Below are 22,719 nucleotides of genomic sequence, written 5' to 3'. Positions count from 1 at the left end.
TCTCATAGTGTAAGTCATTTCAGAGGCGTCCACATTATGGCTTCTTGCATATCCTTCCTTTAATATATGTAATGCTGCCCACTCCTAACAAACAGAACACTGCTTTGATGCAGTAGAGCAATCCTGTGTTCCTTCTGTTTAATACTGAGGAAGCATAAATTCATTTCAATTTAAATGTTGATTTCACATTTTCATGGGCAGTTAGGCTGGTGGAGCAAACGCAGAATAACAATATTTAGAAATTTTATATACAGCTTCCATTAAATGATCAGAAAATACTTTTTGCATATTGCACATTGCTACAATCTCTACATACTTGTGACCCCTGTCACAGAGGTTTTAAGTGTCTTACCTCAAGCCATGCAAGTGAAGAGCTGCAAAAGGATCTTGTAAGAGTTATTGTCTAGAGAACAAAATGATAGATGAACTTCTGTGTAGTCAAATGTAAAGTGGAATATATGGGAATAAACAATACAAGCCTACACAGGAAATTATGAGTTCTGTGGTGATACTTCTCAAGTAGAATGACAGTTTGGGATTATAATGCTAGGTCTAAGAAAGTATCAGCTCTGTATTTTACAAAAGCTAAGGTCAAACATTAGGAGAATAGAGAACATGGTGCCACTGTGAAAGTCTGAAGGTTGCTCATATGTGGACTTCTGTGTGCCTTTCTGGTACTGTCATCTCTATAAGGAATGTTTTAGTACTGTAAAGGTTCAAAGAGGGACACCAGTAATGATCAAAGGTTTGGGAGTGACAAAGGGCATGGAATCTTGAATAGCATGGAGATGATGGTCAGGTTTGGATTAATTTTATCCTTCTGAAGAACAAAGGGTCATCCAGTGAAGCTACTGGGAGCCAAGAAACAAAGAAAAAGGAGATGGCTCTTCATGCAGATGATCTACATATCTGTGAAACTCTTCAGCAAAGGGTGTTTTGAGTGCAAGAATTTCAATCAGTTGAAAGGCAGAGTGGCTCAGCACTTACAAGGGTAGTTACTAAATAAGCACATTGCACCAGACTCAGGAAATCCCCTGCACCAAAAGTGGTCAGAGGTTAAGAAAAATTAGGGAGAGGCATTGTGTTTGCTTGCCCTGATCTTACTGTTTCCTAGGCAACCATCTGTGATTATTGCTGGAGACCAAATACTGGTTAGATGGACTGGAGGTCTGAGACAGTACACCCATACTTGTATTTGGGTAGCAGTTATCAGTAGCATGTGCTTGAGGCTTCCCAGTTTTTGTTTCAAATGCTACATGAGCATAAAGGTGGTGAGTTTTTATCATTTATGATGAATTAACTTTTTTTTTAAGGTTCTGACAAATGGACGCATCAAGAAAGGAGGCTGTTCAAAGAGGCATTGTCCACCTACAGCAAAGATTTCATATATGTACAGAAAATGGTAAGGTTATTTCTGTTCTGTCAGTTGTTGGTTTTTTTTTTTTCTTTTGCTGTGTTCTGTTCCTCTTTGTTTTCCCTCCAGTGTCAGACCAGCTTATTGCAGGCGTAGAGCCAGCAGTGGTTACAAGAGTGGTTTATTCATTGGACGTACCTACGCAATAAGTACCAGTAAAAACCAGTTACAAATAAATAAAAACTGTTCCTTTTGTTATTACGTGTAAAAGTTTCCACACCTGAAGTCCAAATCATGGCATTCTACGTGTGGGATAAGTGTGGTTCTCCATTATCATCTTGGTGTTCTCTGGCAGTTTGTTACAAGGTACCCGAGTCCCTGGCATGGAGCCTGGTGCCAGAAAGGGTTGAAACCTGTTAATAAAGAGAGAACATGTTTGGGCTTAATTTTCATGTTCTGCCACAAAGCAGAAAAGGCAAGGTGTATACATCTCAGGGCACAATACCCTACTTCTTAGCTCCGATGTTGAAAAACATGTGGGTTTATGCAAATCAAATCTTAATTCCTAGATTTCTCAATTGTATTGTACACTTGAGCTACAAAAGTATATTCTGAGTCATTTTCTGGCTGGAGTCTAGAGAATCCCAGAGAAATCTGCTGAAGCTGAAAAAGTCAACACAAATTTGACTGAAAAAAAAACCTGAAAAAACCTATTCTACAAGAGCATTCCTGTTGTAGCCAAACTGCCTTTTTTTTTTTTTTTTTGCTCCATTTGAATGTTTGAGTAATAAAGCCAGCCTCTTGGAATATATTCAGATAGTGTTGAATGAAAGGAAAAAATTGAGATTGGACTGTTTCTGTATTACTCAACTACAGGTTAAGTCTAAGACAGTTGCACAATGTGTGGAATACTACTATACCTGGAAGAAAATCTTGCGTTTGGGACGGAAACACAGAACGCGTTTAGAGAAAAAAAGAGATGAATGCCTGGTAAGTCTAAAAGAATATGAGAAAGTTTAACACTTGATAATTTTTGTTTGTGCTGTGTTGAGGAGGAGGAGGTTGAACTAGGTGACATAGGTGTCTTCCAGGCAAAATTATTACATAATGCTAAATTATATTCTGTATGAACATTTTGTGACCTCAGCTGCAGCAAGATCTGTGTTCCTGGACTGTAACAAGATAAAAGTCCATTATCTAAGTAGTCCAGCAGGTAAACCTCTTTAAATTATGCCTGTGCCCATGTCTGCTTCTAAAGCTGCTCTAACATTCTAGTACAAACGCCACTTGAGATGTGTGGTTTGTGAGTTAGATTTTTTTTTTTTTGGTTATTAAGTAACTTGGCTACAAGCGCAGTGTACATTGCCTTTCTAATGGCAGGAGAGTACTGCAGCCTGGCATCTGTAGATCGTTGGAGCTACAGCTCCATAATACAGATGGAGGGTGTTTTGAGCACTGCAGATAAGCTTCATGTGCTATAGCTTATTCGTTAAGTGGAGGTAGTTCCAGCAAGACCAGAAGTTCATTCAGGATGGGAGGAAATACTGAAACTGGGAAGCAGACTTGATTAAAAAGCCTGCTGTTCAGAATTGTATATTGTAGAGGACTGGCTAGCAGGGCGAGGGCATATGGACATGGCTAAGGCTATGGACGAGCTGTCAGAGTATAGAACACGGCCTGTCTAGGCCCGTGGGAAGATCTGAGACAGCAAGGCCATGCCAAGGCCCCGGTGTTTTTGTGCCTGCTAGTTGGATGGTAAACAGGAATGGAGCAACAGCAACTAAGAGCCACCTGTGTAAACATGAGAGGGGAGTGAGGGGTGAGATCAACATCTGAGCCAGAACCAATGGTGAGCTCGGCTTTTGCAATATGCATGAGCTAATTGCGAGGCCTATATTAAGTTGCTAACACTTGTCAATAAACGAAGTTTGCTGATTCTCACATTGAGGGTCCCGACAGTATATGTCCTACTATCCAGTGCTGTCTTTGACCATATTTCTAGTATGTGTTAAGTGCACTGTCTTTTTCAGACAAGTGGAGAAGAGGAAGTGTTAGAGGAAGATGAGGAGATGGAAGAAGACAGAAAGGAAGAAAGGGAAATGCAAAAGTCTCCTGACCCACCCGCTATCCCTCTTGTTGGACCCATAGATCTGCCTGCTCTTCAGGGTCTTCCACTTTCTTCATCTTCCTTCATCTGTAAATGCCAACTGTGGTGCTGTGAGTCTGTTTGGTATATTTAAGGAGGGGGGAGGGGTGGTGCGTGTAAACTAGTGAATTGTGATTTTTGAGATCATGGATTTAGACTATTCCTGGGCAGTGATATCTCCTGAATATCTCTGTATTACAAAGATATTACAAGTATTTTGACTGCTTTTAATTCTTGACTTTTAATTCCCACCTCACCAAATATAAGCAGTTTGATCTGTACAGAAAATTGAATCCTGAGATGATGCATCAGTTAGAATTACTATATGGTAACAGCTCCAATTACATTACACAACTGAATAATAGGATAGCTCACTGCTTTGTTTTATTATGACTACGTTTCTTTAGTGGGATCATGCATATTAGATGTGTACAGTTGTTGTGATATGCATTCAGCATCCTACTTTCTGCAGTTTCTGTTCCAGTATTGTCTTGTGATTTCTTGGAGTTTATTTTTTTGTTGGTTTTTTTTTTTTCTTCCCTCCACCCAACAACCCCCCATCAGGTGTTCAGTTCCCGACAAGCCCTAAATGGCCATGCTCGCGTTCATGGAGGTACGAATCAGGTGACAAAAACACAATGCACCATTCCAGGCACTAAGCAGAAATCTGGTACGCAGAGCGGATACTGCTCCATCAAGAGTTCACCTGCCCACAGCACAACAAGCGGTGAGACCGACCCAACAACAATTTTTCCTTGCAAGGAGTGTGGCAAGTAAGTGTATATGAGTGTCTGCAGTATTGCATCGCATTTGCCTGTTTAGATTCCAGGTCAGTAGTGCTGTGAACAAACCCTTTATTTCACTCTGATGGTCTCAAAAGAAGTTCTCCCCCTAGATGATCAAGTCCTCTTACCAAAACTATCAGAGATGGGTTTGCATGACATTTGGGATGTGATACCCCTGCAGTATTTACTCCTATTTTCCTGAATCCATTTATCTGCTAGAATTTGTATATCTGACAGTCCAGCTTTCTGCTTCATCACAGGCTTGGATGTGACAGTGCGCAGCTTTCTCTGTGTTGCTGTGCATTGTCCATCCTAACGTATTCCTTCACTTTTTCCATCTTGTGCAAGATTGTTGTAAAACCAATACAGGGAAGATTAGGCTGTGCATGGATGCTGAAGTAAGTGTGGGAGTTACAAACTACCTCTGGCAGAGTCAGAGCAGGCCATTTTGATACCATCAGTATGTATAAATCTGGTTGTCTGTCCCTGAAATTCGCACCATGGCATTGCAGACTTCACTGACTTCTATTTCAGGACAAGGAAGCAAATGTACTGATAGGTTGTTGAGTCTTTTTTGGCTCACTTCATCAAAAGCAATGCTTTTTTATCTGATTTCTTTTTTTCTTTTAAAATTTAGGGTATTTTTCAAAATCAAAAGCCGCAATGCTCATATGAAGACTCACAGACAACAAGAGGAACAGCAAAGGCAGAAGGCTCAGAAAGCTGCTGTGGCAGCAGAAATGGCAGCCACTATGCAAGAACTACTGGGCCAGCTGGGCATAGTTTGATCCCCCTGGATCACATGGGTTTGGTTAAACATGTTGAAAATGTTGGTGACATTGATGACGATGTTGTTCCGGATCTGGGTGATGTCATGGAAGAGAACGAAGTCATGGATGCTGACCTTTTATTGGATGATGAAGATCCAGATCTACTGCAGGATGATGCTGAGTTGTAAATAAAGTTGTTTGATAGACAGCTACTGAGCACACCCTGAATGGATCAATCAGGAAACCTGGACTGCTTGTTTATTCCCCACTGATTGTAAACTACCTGTTGAAAATGATAATTCTTTTATCCAGGTCTAGAAAAAAAATCTGCTTTTTTCCCTTTTTTTTTATTAAATTGTGTTTTGGGGGAAGAAATAAATAATTGGTACAAAATTCTTATAAGGTGTTTTATCTGAGCTCTTCTTGCTGATAACTTCCAAGGCCATAATTACAGAAGTTTGTGGTTCTGCTGTCAGTTCCCTCCAGATGGTCCAGTAGAATCTTTAGTCTTTAACTCTTCCAAGTTTCATTTTTACCCCAATTGCAAGAATAAACTTCACACACTTCTGATGAAACATTTTTTTTTGCCTATATTGGATCATTTCCAGCATCTTCTAGAGACTAAATGTCATCTCTCTTAAGATATGCTTACATTCTTTGTGCTGTCATTTTAAGGGAGATGGAGGGGGAAAAATCTGATTTAACTGTGAAATAGTTACAGGAGTGACTGCATCATCTGTAATTGCAGTACATTTTCAGTTCTGTCTTGTTTACAGAGACATTTTAGACCTTCCATTTTAGCAAGGTTTTGATCTTCTGATTTTAAATGACCTAATTCAAGGACTGAAGAAAGAAAATGATTGTACTGTGGTTCACATCATCTGATGGGAACACTGAATCAGGAACACTGCCTTGGTAATCAGATTGCACTGAAAATACTGTGCTGTGACAATAAATCACACTGTGGAATAGCCATCTCGGTGGTTTAGGGGAGTCTGTGCTTGAGCAGTGCAGGATTCTTGCCCATGGAACAGAGACTGATGGAGTATATGCCTTCAGCACGTATTTAGTTATTACTTCCAGGTATAACATGTTAATCTTGTGCCATTTTCAGTCCTCATTACAACAAATTCAAATATTGTTTATTCAGTAAAAACATACTGCAAAGGTGAGTTGATGTTGCTGTTTAATTACCATTTCTCCTCCCTTAGGTTCAGATCTACCTGGTGGATGCCTTGACAACATTTATATAAATTTAGATTTGGTTCTCTGAGTAAATAGGATATCAAAAGAACCGTACCTTGCAGAATAAAAGAATTGAGGAAGAATTGGAGTTAGGTTGAGTGGACCTTTAATAACAGAGTATAAATGCTGATTGTAGAGCTTTCACAGGTAGCAGCACTGATTTTCTTGTGAATTTTGCACAGTAGAGGAGTACTGCTAACTTTATAAAATATTTTATAAGACTGATTTCAGATCTTCCAGGTTTTAGCATTGTTTGGGGTTTTTTTTATGGGTTGGGTTTTGTTTTATTGGGTTTTTTTTGCCACATTCCTAATACCTTTAGCAGAATCTCAGAGATGGTAGGTCTATTTTCTACTGTCTTTCTTCCTTGTTTAACTATGCAAAATGAGAGCAAATTATGGCACTTTTGTAGGAGTACTGGACCACACAAGTTCAAGAACAGTGGGACCCACTGACAGAGAGAGGTACCTTCTCTGTCAGAGCCAAATATGTGAAGCCAAACGACCTCAAGTTTCTGCTTAAGGTCAAATGCTCTGATGCTAAAGAACAACTCTTAAGGAGAATGCGAATAACTTCTCAGTTTCTCGTTAATGTAAATGGTTTTTTTTAGTGTTTTGGGGGTTGTTCCAGAGGTTCTTTGAGTTGGTTTTGACCAGTGGGTGAAATTCACTCCCTCTACCACATAAGGGATGACATTCTCAGTTACTGTACCCTTGAGTTTCAGGAAATCAGGCAGCTTTTCTTTCTTCCTTGAACTGTCAGTCAGACACTCCCCAGCAGTTCTGTGCTGTGATGTGTTACTTTTGCAGGGGCCATATGCAACCCAGGCTCAGTGCACTGGGTGCTCAGCTGGGTGCCACCAGCTAGATCCACTGACAAGAAATCTCACAGGATGTAAAGTCTTCATGGTTTGCAAAGTGGAGAGTTTTGTGAGCAGTAGTAACGTGTTGGCTCTTAGGAGCCTATGTTAGAAACAGCCCAGCAGAATCTCCTCTCCCTGTCCCAAACTTGTATCATTTTGAACTTCTAAGGATCTTTCTGAGAAAGGCTGCTACACTGGAAAATGGATGTGTTTTCAGATTCTCTTGTTAATGGTGGGGAAAAAACTGCATGTTTAAGCAAAATTATATTTGAAGTCAGAATTCTGATTGAAGAACAGCGTGAAATACAGTAGAAACTTATGGCCTTGATTCTGAAGAACAGCTCTTTATAAAGTATCTACAGTGGAACAATTGGACAGGATCTGTGCTAAACTTATCTCTATATATACACACACATATATATGCCTGGTTCTGTAACATTAATCAGATGCTGTACAGCCAAAAAGATATCAGAACAATGATAACCAAAGAAGTTATTCATAAAGGGAAAAAAAAAAGAAATGTACATTTCCTAAGCAGTACATGGTTTAGGCCTCAAACATTGACTTCATCATTATTAAGTGTTGCATTGGCTGTTGTTAAACAGATGCTGTTCTGCCTATTTGTACAAGTTGGACATAGTTTTATTTCAGAAACTTGTTTTCTTGCTGATGGTTGATGATGGAAGACTGTTCAATATTGGACCTAGTCCTCTTTGATAAAACCTGTACATACAGAAAGCATATTTTATGAGAAAAATCTTATTTTCAATATTTAACTGTTATTTTATTAGAAGATGGTTGTGTAAATATTTTAGGTGCTTTAGTGTAAAAAGCCAACTGTAATTTTAGGTGGCAGAGGAAGTAACAAAATAAAAAAATATACATTTGATATAACTGTGATCTATGCTGGTTCAGGTCCCTGCTCCTGGCATTTGACTTGCGCAAAGCTAAATTTCAGGTTAATGCCCATCTGGTTGTGTGTATTTAAGGATTGTTTAGTGGAGTGAATTAGTACTTGTTTATTCCCCACTCCCTTTAAATATTTGGTACCGATCAGAACCTGTGTTATATTATAACAGAAAGGGGTTTCTGTGCCATTTCCAGTAATTTTAATACTTCGGTAAAATATAGTTAGCTGGGTTTTGCTCTAACGGGCTTGTATGCCTTTTTTAACTATTTTTAAGAGGGAGGGGGAAAGGTTGAAAACTAAGGTTCATGTAATCGGTTTTTCAAACGATTCCTGGAGAACAAGACGGGGAGTGTCTGCGAGGGGACCGGGGCCAGCGTTGGCGGGAAGCGGCTGAGGGGAAGCTGCTCCACCGCCGGTCGTGCCCTGAGGCAGCGCCTGGGGGAGGCGGGGACGGGGGCGGGGAGACGAATTAGAAGCTCGCACGGCGCCAAACGAGCTCCCAGCTCGTCTCCCCACCCTCGAGCGCTGTCCTGCCGCCAGAGCCTTTCCCTTGCGGGAAGGGGGTGGTGCTTGAGGCCGGGCTTCTCCTTCCGGGCGATGGGGGGCGGGGCGGGGCGGAGACAAGATGGCGGCCGGGTGGCTGTGGCGGCGGCTCTGTCAGGTGCGGCGTGTGGCGGGAGAGGGGACGGGAGAGCCCCGTTCTCCTCCTCCTCGTCCTTTCCCTTGGCGTCTTCATTCCTGAGGGGAGTGGGAAAAGGGGACATGGCAAATGTTATCCTTTGGGCTGCGGGAGGGTTGGGGTTGTACAGCGTGGGGCCATGTCTCTGCACGCCATCATCGCCTACTGGGTCCTCAGAACTCTTGCCTGCAGTTCTGTTTTGGTTTTTTTGGGGGTTTTTTTTGGGGTTTTTTTTCCAGCAGTTACTCTGGGTGTAAGGGATGGCGAGGAATAGATCTCTTGGTTTGGAGGTCATGTGCCAAGCCAATTTCTAGTCTTAAAAGTTTCAAATCTTGGAAGTTTAAAACGTTAAAAATAGGGCGGTGTTTTACACTGCCGATGTTTCGTGCTGGTTTTGACTTCTAAAGAGTGATTGCTTTCAAATTGAGGAAAATTCGATGTTGGGTGTTACTATCCATTTTCTGAAGCTTAAATTCACTTCTGTGTGTGCACTGTATTCTGGACTTGCTTTAGCTTGCAGGCTTCTGTCTCCCTCTGAGTACTTCAGAATCTCTCAGCCAAGCAAAATTAAGGCTATTTGCGCTAGGAGAGGTTTATTATGTTTGTGCAAGGTCTTGGTTCACACAGGAAATTGAATTCTGCCAGACTTTGAGTGTCTTTTCCACCTGCTCTGATGGCCATTAGCGAGAGCACATCAAGTGTATTTAATCAGAGAATGAAGCTGTTTAAAATGCACTTTCCTGCCTGCTGAACACCGTCTTTACTACTTGAGGTATTCAGTGTATCATTTTGTCAAAATTTGCACAGAGCACCTTTAATTTTAGATGTGATACATACCTGCATAATTAGTACAAAGGGAGATGGCACGTGGTGGGAATAACATGCATAATCATAGAATACTGGATAGGCTGGAGAGCTTAACTGGTGGGATAGGACTCTACTGCTTCATCATGTTTTGTTTGATTCATCTTATTACATGAAGACGGAAATTTTTGTATCCAAAACCATATAGCACAATATGCTTTGAGTGCACGTATCTTTGTATGCAAATAATTAATCCGTTATTACAAGGTTAAGCAGTTAGAAGTAAAAGAATACATAACAGAGACTGCATACACAAAAAAACCAAAACAGATAAAAAACTTAGTTATGATTACAGTCAGTAGTCTTACATTTGTCATCTGAGGTCAGGTTCTGTGCCATGTACTCGCACACACACTTTAAGCTCTGCACTGAGTACAATCTTCTATGCTCATAGGCCTGTCTGCTTCCTGAAGTGATGTCAGGTGATGGTTATTGTGTTTCCTATTGCTGTTGAATGGAAGGGAGGCACTATTAGGACTCAGAGATAGAGAATTGACATGCAAGTATCAACATAATTTTATCATAGAATGATCTGGGTTGAAAGGACCTGAAAGACTGTCTAGTTCCAAACCCCTGCCATGGGCAGGGACACCTTCCATTAGACCAGGTTGCTCAAAGCACATCCACCCTAGCCTTCAACACTTCCAGGGATGGGGCAGCCACAGCTCTCTGGACAACCTGTTCCAGTGTCTCACCACCCTCACAGAAAAGATATTTCTCTAATATCTAATCGACACCTACCCTCTTTCAGTCTGAAGCCATTCTCCCTTGTCCTGTCAGTACATGCTCTGTAAAGAGTCTCTCTATTTTATTAGGTGTCATTAGAGAATTATCAGATGTATTTAAGTAGTTTCAGGTATTAAGGCTCAAGTAGTTCCCAACATAAAAACTTTGAAACATTATGAATGGTTATCAACTACAGTGGCAAATATTCAGTGCTCCTGAAGTTTGCTTTATTGTGACATGCATTTAAAGAATGTAACACCAGTGGCTCTCTGTGAACATCTGGGTTTGAAAGGGGTTGCCTATGGGGAGGCATTTGTACAACAGTCACCTTTGTAAACAGGAATCTGTCCTACCTCTTCCTGCAGTCATCTTCCTTATTGGAAGCAGCACTTGTAGGATAAGTGGCGATTTGAGGCAGAATTACTTCGGGAAAACAGCTTCATTCACTGCTGATGTCTAATGAGTGTATAATGCATGCTGGAAAAGGTTAGGGACCTAGTAGCATCATGTAGTCAGTTATGCAATCCCATGAGCAACTACAGTAAGATTACCTAGAAAAGTGTAAATTCTGGCTGGTTTTCTGATGTTTGATTAGACAGTTGCCTCTATAATTCGTGGGTAGGGTATCTGTCTTCTCTCTTAAAGCTATGACCTCCAGCACCTCTTAAAAAGGAGTATCAAGGGGCAGGATAAGAAATAATTTGGCTACAGCATTCTGTTGCAGCCCTGAGGCTCTGTTGGGCAAGTGAAAAGTTCCTTCCCGCCCCCTTCCCTCCCCAGCAGTCTGTAACTTTGTCAAATGAAGAATTAGTGGAAGGAAGCTAGAAGCCACATAATGTTCAGAAGGGAACAGTTATTCTGGTATGAAAGATAATAATGTTACATCTTGATTAACAACTGCATTACCTTTTTAACACAGAAAAATCATGTATCTTTTAAATATGACTCATTACTTGATAAGAAGGATTTCTGTTTAAATGTTCTCTTCAGAAGAGCAAGTGTTCAAAATCACAAGGAGCTTTTTTCCTGCAAAAACGGAAAATTTCCAGTTAAATTCAGAAGTTGAGTTTTTGCATTTTAGAATACTGTTTTTCAATTGCTTTTACAAGTCCTACTTAGGTTGTCACTTGACAAAACTAATATATATTCTACTATGAAAGTAAAACATACACAGAAATGACATCTGACGCCACAAAAAAAATACATTCTGCTGTTGAAAATATGCTTGTGGTTGCTATTCAGGTGCCTCATTAGTAAGCACATACTATTATTGTGCCTTTAATGTGTTCCTTTTTTAGGTGCTATTGTATACTGAAATTTATTTCCATGGTCCTGTTTTCCTCTGTTTTCCTGTTTTCCTGTATTTTCCAACGGAGCAGATGTCATACTTTGCCAGATCAGTGCTTAGGAATGTGCTGTGCTTTGATGTACAAAAAAAGTAATTTTTAATAAACCTGTATTAACTGACTACTTTCTGGTTTGGGGGGAAAAACCCACAGCATGACTTATTTGTTTTATACAGGGATCAACTTTTCCTGTCAGTATGCAAGCAGAATTATGCAAAAGCAGTATTTTCTTCCGTAAGTATAAAGGACCCTCCTTCTTTCACTGCTCCTCCGTAGTCCCTAAAAAAAAAATAACTCCATCTTTAACAACTTATTTTATGCTTTTCCCCTTGTATTTCTAGAAGCTCCAACTTGATGGGAGCACGGCTGGCTGGATCCCATGTTGATACCAGGAGCCTAAGACCAATCCTTTGGTAAGTGTTTTGTAGCACAGTATTTTGTATATGTCTTAGTTATAAAGAGAACATACAGAAAAACTTGAATTCCTTTCTTAAGGTTTTTAAAGTTCTGTCTTAATGATGTTAAATTTGTCATAGAGAAAGAAATAATTTAGATTACTGGCATTTGAGATCTTTTGAGGGTTTTTTTGGCAAAATTCTTTAGCTCACAGTTCCGACTTAGTCACTTTCTGCTTTCTGTATGCAGCCATAACTCTATGAATACCAGCTTTTTGGCCACATTCAGTTCAGCACCTGTGGCAGCTTAGTAGCCTTTTGTCCAGGGCTTCAGAAACATCTGACAGGCAGCATTAGATCTGCAGTGCTGACCCCAGCCTTCCTGCCGTGTCTGGCACATGGCTGGATTTACTGTGCTAAACTGCCTAGGAGGTAAACCTGTGGGAAAATCAGTACTTCTAGATACATCACGGCTCTTCAGATGATCAGGGAGCCCAGGCCATCAGAAATTGAAGCTCTAACTGAAAATCATAACTTGTATTTGCACAAACATAAAGCGATAATACACCTTGGGAAGCCTGCTATGTTTAAAGTAGTCCTATAACTGACTTAGTAAGTGAGAATTCTGGTGTTGACATAATGTCTGGTTACTTTTAATACCCAAGCAAACTTTAAGTATTTGGGGTATTCCCTCACTGCTATTTAAAATACAAATACTGCTGCTCCAGACCATGCTGTAAATGAATTACTCCTTCTTGGCTTTGCTAGCGTTGTCTCCTATATTTGTCTGGCATTCCTTTTTGGATGAAGAAATTTTACCTAAATGTTCAGAAGTAGCTATTCTCTTCACACTTTGCTTTCCTGATAAAGAGTGAGACCTGTCAATCAAGGTAATAGAGTCAGCCTCTGTTAGATAAATAAGCAAGCTTGAACAAGTGCCGAGTGTTTTTCCTCTTTTACAAATGGGGCACACAGGTTAAGGAAACAGGCAGTGTGAGCATTAATTAAGGAGAAATACAGTGGTAACTCTTGTCCTTTTTTAAAAATGCAGTATCTGTTTCGATGAGCCAGAAACACTGTACAAGAGATTGTCCATTTTAGTTAAAGGTCACGATAAAGCTGTGTTGGCAGCTATGAATATTTGCAGTGCTTGCAGCTAAAGAACTGGCATCTCTATTGAAAAAGTGTAAGTAACTGATCTGTAGAGTGATGTTGGTGTCAGATGCTTCTTATGTCATCTACTGTAATTCAGGTTCTGTGCTTAGAAAGTATTATTTTCTCTTTTTTTTTTTTTAAGAAATGGATGTAATCTGACAGTTTTTTCTCAGATTATAAATATGACACTTCTTAGATGGCAGTACAGTGGTAAGAAAGCAGCAGCAGATCTGCACTCAGCACTGCTGTAGTGGACTACATGAAGGATATTGACAGTACTCTAAATACAGCTGTCAGTGCTGTAGCTTCCCTGAGCTAATGCTGGCTAATACCCGAGTGTTAATCATGCCCATGTGAGTTATAATAACAAACTATACCGCAGTGTTTCATATTCCCTTGAAGATCTTGTAAGTGTCAAATAAGAACAGGGAGTCCAGCGTAATCTTTGAGATAAACTTGTATTATCATCCTTTATATAACATGAAATTGTCTTTTCTTTGTTCAGAGATAAACCTCCAAAGACGATAGAACGATTTACACTTCTCAATCTGTACATATTTACAAGAAGCATCGAGTTCAGTATGAAATGAGAACACATTACATGTGTTTGGAGGTAAGAAGAAGGAAAAAAAGGGTTCTGGGTGCACGAATCAAAGATGTTACTAGATGTTAGTTCAAAGTGAAACAAATTTCCTGTTTACTTGGGTTGGGGAGGAGAGTGTAGGGGAACATCAGAAAGCAGCTGACTTAGGTACATCAAATGTAACACAAGTTATTCTGAATGCACAGCCTATGTAATTTTTGGACTAAAGGCTGGTCTTGACTATCATCTTAAGAGCTGAAAGGATGACTGAAAGAATAAGGTAGAATTGAGGGTTATCTTCATGTGTGTTATGAAAAGTCAGTGAGATGGAAGCTTTCTCAGGAAGGGAAGAAGATGCATCTAAATCATTGTTGCCAATCACTAAGGGTTCTGTTCTCTGAGAGTTGGATGTTTTTGAACAGACATACTTCTGCCCTATGCAGCATCATGTGCCAAACTAAAACTACATGGAGGAAATGCAAGAAAGGAAGCATAGACAAACCACAAGTTCTGTGGGCCAATGACACAGACATCTGTATGGTTTAGAATGCAGCTGTGGTGACTTTCTTAGAAGAAAGGTTTACTGCCAGCATTTTGTGGCTCCTGGGTGTCTTACTGTACATTGCACAGTGCTTAGCAAAATGAGACTTGAAGTCCCAGACATTAGTATAGTACAAATGGCTGCCCACAGACCATAAGCACAATGTTTGCCTTCCAGGAAAAAACTAAAACATTGGTAATTCAGTGGACCAGGAGAAACTAAAATATCAGTGGAACTCTGGAGTTGCAGGATTTACAATAGGCTTGAAATTGAGGGTAATTCTTGCATAACCTGTAATTAATTTCACCTGATACCTGCCGTGTTAGATGACCACTTCCATCATAATCAGTGCCTACGATCCCAGGCAGCATGTGCAGTTCTGTGGAGGGAAGTAACTACTTTATACTTGCGTGAGAGTTGAGTGCAGATCAACAACCAGCTCTGTTCAGTATCATGGGAACTGCCTTTCTTATGTTTGGCCCATAACAGGAGCTAAAAAGAAGCTGAGCAAACTTTTGGGTTTGTTTTTTTTTTCTGTTTGAAGTATTAGTAATAGTAGTTAATTAGAAAACATTACTTCTGTTTTAGTTAAATACCTAACAAGCAGTACTGCTGCAGTTTACTTGGAGTATGTGCAACGAAACTTACCTGAAGGGGTTGCCATGGAAGTAAAAAGGTAAGTTTCCACACCACATTATTAATTTAATAATTTATGAGACTTTAGTCCTTAGGCAAGTACCAATAACTACTGAAGTCTTTAGAAGGTCAGCCGAGGAAATGGGTGTAATTGGAAGGAACGTTTTTCAAAAGTATTACACAGTAAAAAGGCTGTATTGCTTGGAAGTGCCACTAGGTGGCATTTTTAATCTGAGTCATATCTCAAACGAGTAAATAAAGCAAGTGGTTAGATGTTAGCTAGTTGGTGTAACAAATGGTTGTTTTGCTTTCCTTTTAGACTAAGATAGAGAGAATACCTGAACACATTAAGAAACCAGTTTGGGATACACTACCTCAAGTGGAAGAAGCTGAAGTCAAGTCATGAATACACCAGGTACTTGGCTCTGTTAGTACTGGAATTCATTGCTCCTATCAGCCTAATTTACTGTTAAATAAAAGTTCTCTTATAAAGAAATTTTATAGAACTCTTTTTTCATCAAGTTATTCTCACTTATAACTCCAGTACGTGGAGACTGAACAGCTATAAAGTGAAGAAGTTGACTGTACTCTATGATCAATAACTACGGTCATTATAATAAGTTGTAGAAAGTGTGTATATGTAAATATATATAAATTCATTTTATCCTTCTGATGCTAGATGGCTTCTTAATTCTGAAATACTTGAAAATCCACTTCCCCATTTGTGTGATGTTTCATATTATGGATGCCAGATTGTTGTTGAGTTACCAACTGGATAAACTCGTTTCGATGGATAAACTATTTCCATTCTTTACTTCTTTTACCACATGTTTCTCCACTTCTGCTTTCTGCCTCCTTTCTTAGCAAGTGCCAACGCAACACTCCAACCATTGCTTTAGGTCTTGTCTCGAGTCATCTTCCTACCTATGACCATCTCCTCTCATTTCAATCAGAAAATTTTTAGTTGCATTTTAGAGGAAGTTAATAAAAACACCATGCTTCATACCATTTATAAACAGCAGTATCTGAGCATGCTGTATTATGTTTCTTATGGTCAGACATTCAAAGCTAAATGATTCCCGTCTGAAGTGCCCACCTTTGCATCCATACAGCAACCTGCCAGAATCACCTGTTTCATGCCCTGAAACAAAGGCAACATCTGCCACATAGGATGTTCTGTGCATCACAGCAAAGCATTCCTACCTTCCTAGAACTCCATTTGAATATGAAGTGTCAAACCACTGTCAGTATCTCTGTATGTGTAAACCAGCACTTCTGTCTTTAGGAGAGACGAGTGGGTTTTTTTGAACTGAACTAAATCCTTAGGATCAGTTCAATATAAATTCGATACCACTGCCTTTTTTATGAAGAAGATGGATGAAAAGACTTGGCAGCATGCAGGAGCAAATTTGACTTCCAGTATCCGGTAGCTGCAGTCTCACCTTATAATCAGGACACAGACTCTTAATACCACTGCTCTCACCCCTGGCTGATACTGCATTAGCCCTCATCTAGCTAACAAGTTTAACCCAAGTCAGTCATTCAGAGGAGATTTTTAGATGTTGGTTAAGCTAATGCCCTGTCTTTCTAGATGGAGTTTTACTGTGTATGAACTTAGGCAATAATAACCTTCAACCTAATTACCTTTGCTTTCTCTCCCTCTGTAATCTGTGTATGGCTTTCAAAGACAGACACCTCTAGTCTGAAATCCAGTCAGGATCTTCTAGCCTTTTGCACACAGCTGGTCCACCCTGCTGGTAGACTCTCACTGAGCACTTTGGAACATCTTCAGTAGAAAAGAACTGAAAATACTCAAGAACACAGACCAATAAGCAAATATTTGATTCAGTTTTCCCTAATTTAAAGGCTAAGTCAGACAACCATTAATAAGAGGAAAATGGTGTGTTCTGAATACAGTTCCTAACTGTTAGAAGACTGCTTTATGATCATCTTCAAGCTTGTACGGGTAGATGTCTCACCATTATCTGCCAGTATGAGAAAATGTTTTCCCAGGGGTAATAGAAAATAGATGCCATGTAAAGCTGTTACAGAAACCCACAGATCAGCAGCAAATACTCAGAAAAGTATCATGAAAGTGGTTGTTAGATATGACAGTGAAATTTCTTCATTCCATCATGGTTAGACTGTCTCGGTTGAATAGGAGCTGTGCTAATTATTGGCACTGAAGATAGATAAGTTTTCGAGTCCATTCAATCTTTAAAATCCTTGGTCACTGCCAGTAAACTGGAGGTGGATTTCCTTCCACAAATACTTAGTGACTAACAGCTGCCAGCCTACTTTAGGTATCAAAAATATACAGACCAATATATTATGTAAATCAGAGCAGTCACTTATGTTACTTTTCTTTGAGCCATTTAACCACTGAAAAATTGTCAGGAAAGCTCTGCTCAAAGGCAGTTGTGGCAGAATCCTAATACTTATGGATTAAGATATTTTAAAAACTGTCTAAATTAGCCTGCGTTTCCAGGATACCCGGGGTTCATTTGCCATATGTATCTTTCAGCACAAAAGCAATTTGTGAACAGTATCTTCTGTATCATTTAGTGTGATGTTTAAAGAAACAGTCTCAGTTTATTCTTGGCATTTCATCCAAGTGCTCTAGAGCATATATTTCTCTTCCTTATACGTGCCAGTAGTCATCAGTCATGTCTGGAATGTTACTTCAATTTTGGTTTCTACAGTTAGTCTTAATCATACCACTACCACAACTTAATTGTCACGTTAGCATTAATCTGTCTATACAGCAAGCTTCTTTCTTTAAAAGTCTTTCCTGCCAGTTCTGCACTTCACATGCCAGAAAATTAATTACCATCTATCTGTTATTCCAGGGAGCACTGGAAATACAGCAAATCCAAGGGAAAGTCATTTACCCAGGAAATTGTGACATAAGAAGGTTTTACTGTTTGTGTAATATAAATCCGTAGTTAAAACTCCTTCAAGGCTGCTATTCTCTTAGCTCAAACTGCACTAAAACAGGTGCAGTCTATTATTGTCCCTTCAAATTAGAAATTTGGGAATAGAACCTCACATGGTGTTCATGGCTTTTCCTAGCAAGTGCCATTAGAAAATGCCACCCTTCCTCTAGTTTCCACATTTCTGCAGCCACAAAAATGACACAACTGGCTTTCAAAAATGTCTTTCCTATCATAAAACTTGGGGTGACTTCTTGCTCCTATTCAAACATTTCATCCTCAGGTTTCCCTCTGACTGTTGTGGTCTTCTAAAGTTCAGGGTTTTCTTTCCACAAAACCACAGTATTCATCTTCGTCCATTTGTGTGGTGAAAAATGGAAGTTACGTTTCTGACAGTCATTCATATAAGCCAAGCATGATAAATCACTGAGGTCCTCAGGGGATCTGTGTGTGTAACATCATATCAGTGAACCCCTACACGACCCAGTTCCTCTAGGATACAGAAATCTGAGAGGCATTTCATTTACAGAATGAATATGAAAAACCCCAGCCTTTAATACAAACAATTTATTTGTTCAGGTAGGTGCACACAGCTCACGTAACGATTTTCTTCTGCAACACTTATGTATGGTAAGAGGACAGCATTATGGAATTTGGGGTTTTGTGTACCTCTCACTCTTTAAAATTTCTAGTTCTCTTAACAAAACATGTCTTTCTTTTGAAATGCTGTTTATTGAATTACGAGAAACATCAGTAATAAAAAGTGCAAATTTTCTTCTTTCTACTTAAATGCCAGTTGATATTATCAGAGAGCACTCAATCAATGTATCACATCTCTGAAGCAAGGTCTTCCGTACATCAGCACATTATTATCACTCATCTTTCATTCCCTCCTGCTATATAAATATTAACTCCTCTTTGCCTCAGAATATGTTTCCAGTTAAAAATAAGGGGCGCTTTTTATGTTAGCTGCTGAAAATATTCATAGGGCTTTTTCCCAAAGCCATTAAGAGTACAAATGTTTCATCTTCTGCTTAGAGAAAGTTACAATATCTACATTATGAAGACACAGTGGCATCATAAATGAGTAACACCAACAAGACTTCAAACATTTACAGCAACTTCAGATACCTACAACCAGTTAGAACTACTTTAGCCTGCAGTGGCCACGCTGCTAAGGAAGAGCATAATGCTTAGTTTGCCATCAGAAATCAAATCTGGTGATGAAACTTTCAGACCAAAACAATAATTCTGCATTATCCGAGAGGGAACATAAAAAATTATAATATAGATTAGTTCAGTAACTACTGGGAGAAAAAGAAATTCTAGTGTTTTAAATAGGATCAGTTTTAAAAGGTCCGGTTCTTCCTTTATGTTGGCATCCACCCAGAAGCAGAGAAAGTCATAATACAGATTTCTTTCCACTTTCTCCAGTACCTCATTAAAATCTATACCTTTACTTAACCTGTCCCAGTGCAGGGTATTAAGAGTTTGGAAAATCTGGCCTTCTATTCTCTCTGAGTTTTCTACGATCCCAGTGTCAATGTACTGCAGAACTAGTCTGAAAACGAAAAGAATGTATTCATTTTACTGGGTGCCCACAGACAGTTGAGGGCTATGTCTCCATCCCCTTCTTTCACATTCAGTTTTCCACTTCTGGCATACAAGCTGGTAGTTAAACTCTCCTCTGCATTATACATTCTTCCTCAGAAATGGTTGTGGGTTTGGGTTTTTTTAAGCTAATGTTGCTATAGACAACACATGGATTCAAGGCAGCTTTTGTGGTTCTTTCTAAAATGCTGGGCTCCCCTCACCCTCAACAGACTAAAATGTTAAGATGTATTATATATAATATATATATATTCTCCATGTTCCATATTTTTTCAGTGTGTGAGCTTTGTAGTTCTTTAAAGAACACTAAATTAATTGTAGTGGTTTTTACATGGACAATATGTTATAGTAACCACAGTTTAAGGAATTATAGCATCAGTAAATGTATCAGCCATTTGTCAAAAGAGTTGCAGCTTGATTTTCAACATCATTCGAAATACAGCTCACACCGGAAAAAAAAAAAAGGTAAACTTAGTTTCTATCAGCAAAATAAGAGCATTAGGCTAAATGCGGCTGTTTGAGAACAGATGCTTAATACAAAAGCCCGCAGCAGTTTGTTCTTAGCTAAATTCATGTTGCTTAAGAATAAACAAACAAGTAACTTGAATACGTAAGTAAAAAATATTTAATGCTACAGAGAGGAGGGTAAAGAAGTTACAAAATCTGTCGCCTTAAGTATGGCCGTGCTTCAAAGGGTGGCTGTGTTACCCTTCAGTTACTAGGAAAGGAGGGATGGATGGAAAGAGGTGACAAAGAAGATTAAGCAAGGATAGTCTGAGATCAGGGAAGACATGATGTCATCACTTACTTTTCCCATTGTAACCAGACAGTATCTTGTCACACATCTTTCTTTTTATTACATGCCACAGAAGTGCATTTAGTAAATAAAACAGCATTCAAGTTTATAAGCTATATGCTAAAGTCCCTGGTGTAACTTACACTGCGTAAGTAACTTAGGGCAAATTATTTAAATTTAGCTCTCCATTTTGCATTTGGATAGGAAGAGAGTATATGATCAACATACTTATTCCAATTAAAAACATACACTAAAATGAAAAAAAAGTCATTTTGCAAGGGAATGGGCAAAAGCAAAAGTAGAAAAGCAGGAATGAAGGAAAGCATGTAAGTGAGCTGCTGCACATGAAACAAAACAAAAGAATGAAGGCAATAAACTAGCAAGGAGGAATCCATTATGTTCAGATAAGCAGAGTTCTCTAAAATAAAGGAAGCAGCTTTTATAACCCATCTGTCTCTGGAACATGTCATGCAGATAAAAGTGCTGGAGATACACAGGTAGCAGCAAGAGACTTCTGCTGACAGGGTTTAATTGTGGCTGCTGACAGAATTGGGTCAGCAGAACAGATTACAAATAACGCAAGGTTTTTTACCTTCCTTTTCTTTCCTGCATTATTACTGGAATCGGACACATTGGAAATATGTTATCATGTTAGCAACTAGGAGCTCCAGTGTAACTTACATGTGATTTCACTTCTTCAGAAATACAAGTTAAGTTAGCAATTTGGTTTAAAATTTTGAAGTGGAGAGATCTAATTTAAGAAAAGGATTATCGTGCAACACGAGGTGGTTACACGCTCTCCAGTCCATGGGATACCAGTGTCAGTGCAGCTTTACTGCCAGTGCCTCACCACAGGGAAGCTGAGGTGTTAATCTTCTGGGGAGCACATCTCTTAAGACACTTGTAAATGGCACCACTGTGTTTTAAATAGTTTAATCCTGAACACCAAATGCTGCCCAAGCAGGATCCTTCTCACACAAGGTGTGGGGAGGAGGGAGGGAGGAGTTGAGCAGAAAGAAGGAAGCAATCCCTGGAGTCTCATTGGTTTCAGGGGTTAAATGGAAGTCAGGATGAAGGAAAAGGGGGTGACAGTAGACATTAAGCTACAGGCCCAAATCTTGTAAACTGCTAGAAAAACCATCTGTTATTGTCAAAACAGTTGTGACTAAATGGTCACAGCAGCAAGTGCTGGCATTCAGAGCATCACAAAAGACTGAGATTAATGCATTTTTAATTCCTGAAAAAAAAGGCGGAGCAAAACCCCACGGAATATTGTGAAATATCATCAGAGCCAGAATTTTGGAAAGAGTGTACAAAAAATGCTGAAGTCCAAGCTATAACCTTACTGCCACCAAGGTCCTGTTATTTCCCCTTTTTGTTTAAACACACAGGAATGTGGAGGTTTCCAACTGCTCACTGCCTTAGCAGCTGCACCCAGATTCAGTCCCCAAAGAGCTGCTGAGCTCTCACAATTCAGCTCTGAACAGATTCCTGCTCTTCCTACTGTCTCCCGATGCCAAATTGCAGAAGCCGATAAAAAACAATTTTGCAACATACAAATAAACCTCCTCCTGACAGAGGTAGGATTGATTGGCAGAATCTTTCCTCTTAGCATGGCTGCCAACTCCACATAAAAATCCTGGTAGTTGGAAATTGTTTATTTTAGTCAGTGTTGTTACATAACATGTTGGCTTTGACAGAGCCTGCTAAGGGAATTTCTGCTGCTGGGCACAGCCAAGTGCCACTGACGTCTCTTTGCTATGGGGAACTGGATAAAGAGGGTCAGTAGAATGGATTGGATTAAGACAATTTCCTCCACACCACAGGGGTTTATTGAAGGGGCAGACAGCAGGAGTAACAACTCCTTGAGGCTTCTGTGTAACTGAAGTGCAGTTAAATGTGTTTCCTTGCTTCAGTCACATCCATGGATGCCCTCAAGTCAAGATAGTCAAGAAGCTACAATCAGCAACTGCTAAACCATTTTCCCCTAAAATACTCTCTGCCTCCATCCTATTTAGAATTCCCTTGCTCTCACTTAGTTTTTGTACTCACAGAGACAAACTGAAACCTACTGTGTGTGCTTTGCACATAACAACACCATTTATAGTCTGTCCTTACTAAAGACCAGAGGAGTTTCTGCTAGATCATACAGAAACACAGGGATGTAAGGAACATAAAGAACTTTAAAGTCAAGAATTGAGTTCGAATTTATTTGACACAATGTAAAGTAGTTTTCTATAGGAGTGTTCATTTCCGTGCACACAAAAGTATTTTACTTCACCCTTAAGCAGTGTTCAGTAAGATTCAGCAGTAAGATATTTGAAGACCCAGAATTTAGTGTGGTTTCATTTGGAGCTTTTGATTTTACCTTTCAGAATAAAG

General features: G+C 39.5%; 2 protein-coding genes across 2 annotated transcripts in view; both read left to right on the top strand.

Annotated features, from left to right (window-relative positions):
* TRERF1 (transcriptional regulating factor 1) overlaps nt 1-8,056 on the top strand; it is a 50,372-nt gene extending 42,316 nt beyond the window's left edge. The window contains 7 exon segments of the mRNA XM_032681380.1: nt 1,314-1,402; nt 2,231-2,344; nt 3,385-3,554; nt 3,556-3,571; nt 4,065-4,273; nt 4,923-5,038; nt 5,041-8,056. Coding sequence (XP_032537271.1) covers nt 1,314-1,402; nt 2,231-2,344; nt 3,385-3,554; nt 3,556-3,571; nt 4,065-4,273; nt 4,923-5,038; nt 5,041-5,243 — 917 coding nt within the window. The 3' untranslated portion in view covers nt 5,244-8,056.
* A 626-nt stretch (nt 8,057-8,682) lies between these two features.
* On the top strand, nt 8,683-15,498 carry MRPS10 (mitochondrial ribosomal protein S10). The gene is given in 10 exon segments (XM_032681298.1): nt 8,683-8,733; nt 11,864-11,879; nt 11,882-11,921; nt 12,029-12,075; nt 12,078-12,111; nt 13,134-13,268; nt 13,743-13,780; nt 13,783-13,878; nt 14,929-15,036; nt 15,315-15,498. Coding segments are annotated over 10 exon segments (639 nt in total). The 5' UTR covers nt 8,683-8,697; the 3' UTR covers nt 15,404-15,498.
* The last annotated feature ends 7,221 nt before the right edge of the window (nt 15,499-22,719 follow it).

Source organism: Chiroxiphia lanceolata, chromosome 3 (assembly GCF_009829145.1).
Source record: "Chiroxiphia lanceolata isolate bChiLan1 chromosome 3, bChiLan1.pri, whole genome shotgun sequence".
In the NCBI taxonomy this organism is placed as follows: Eukaryota; Metazoa; Chordata; class Aves; order Passeriformes; family Pipridae; genus Chiroxiphia; species Chiroxiphia lanceolata.
Note: the sequence above shows the minus strand (reverse complement) of the source record. Positions and strands in the feature narration are given on the sequence as shown.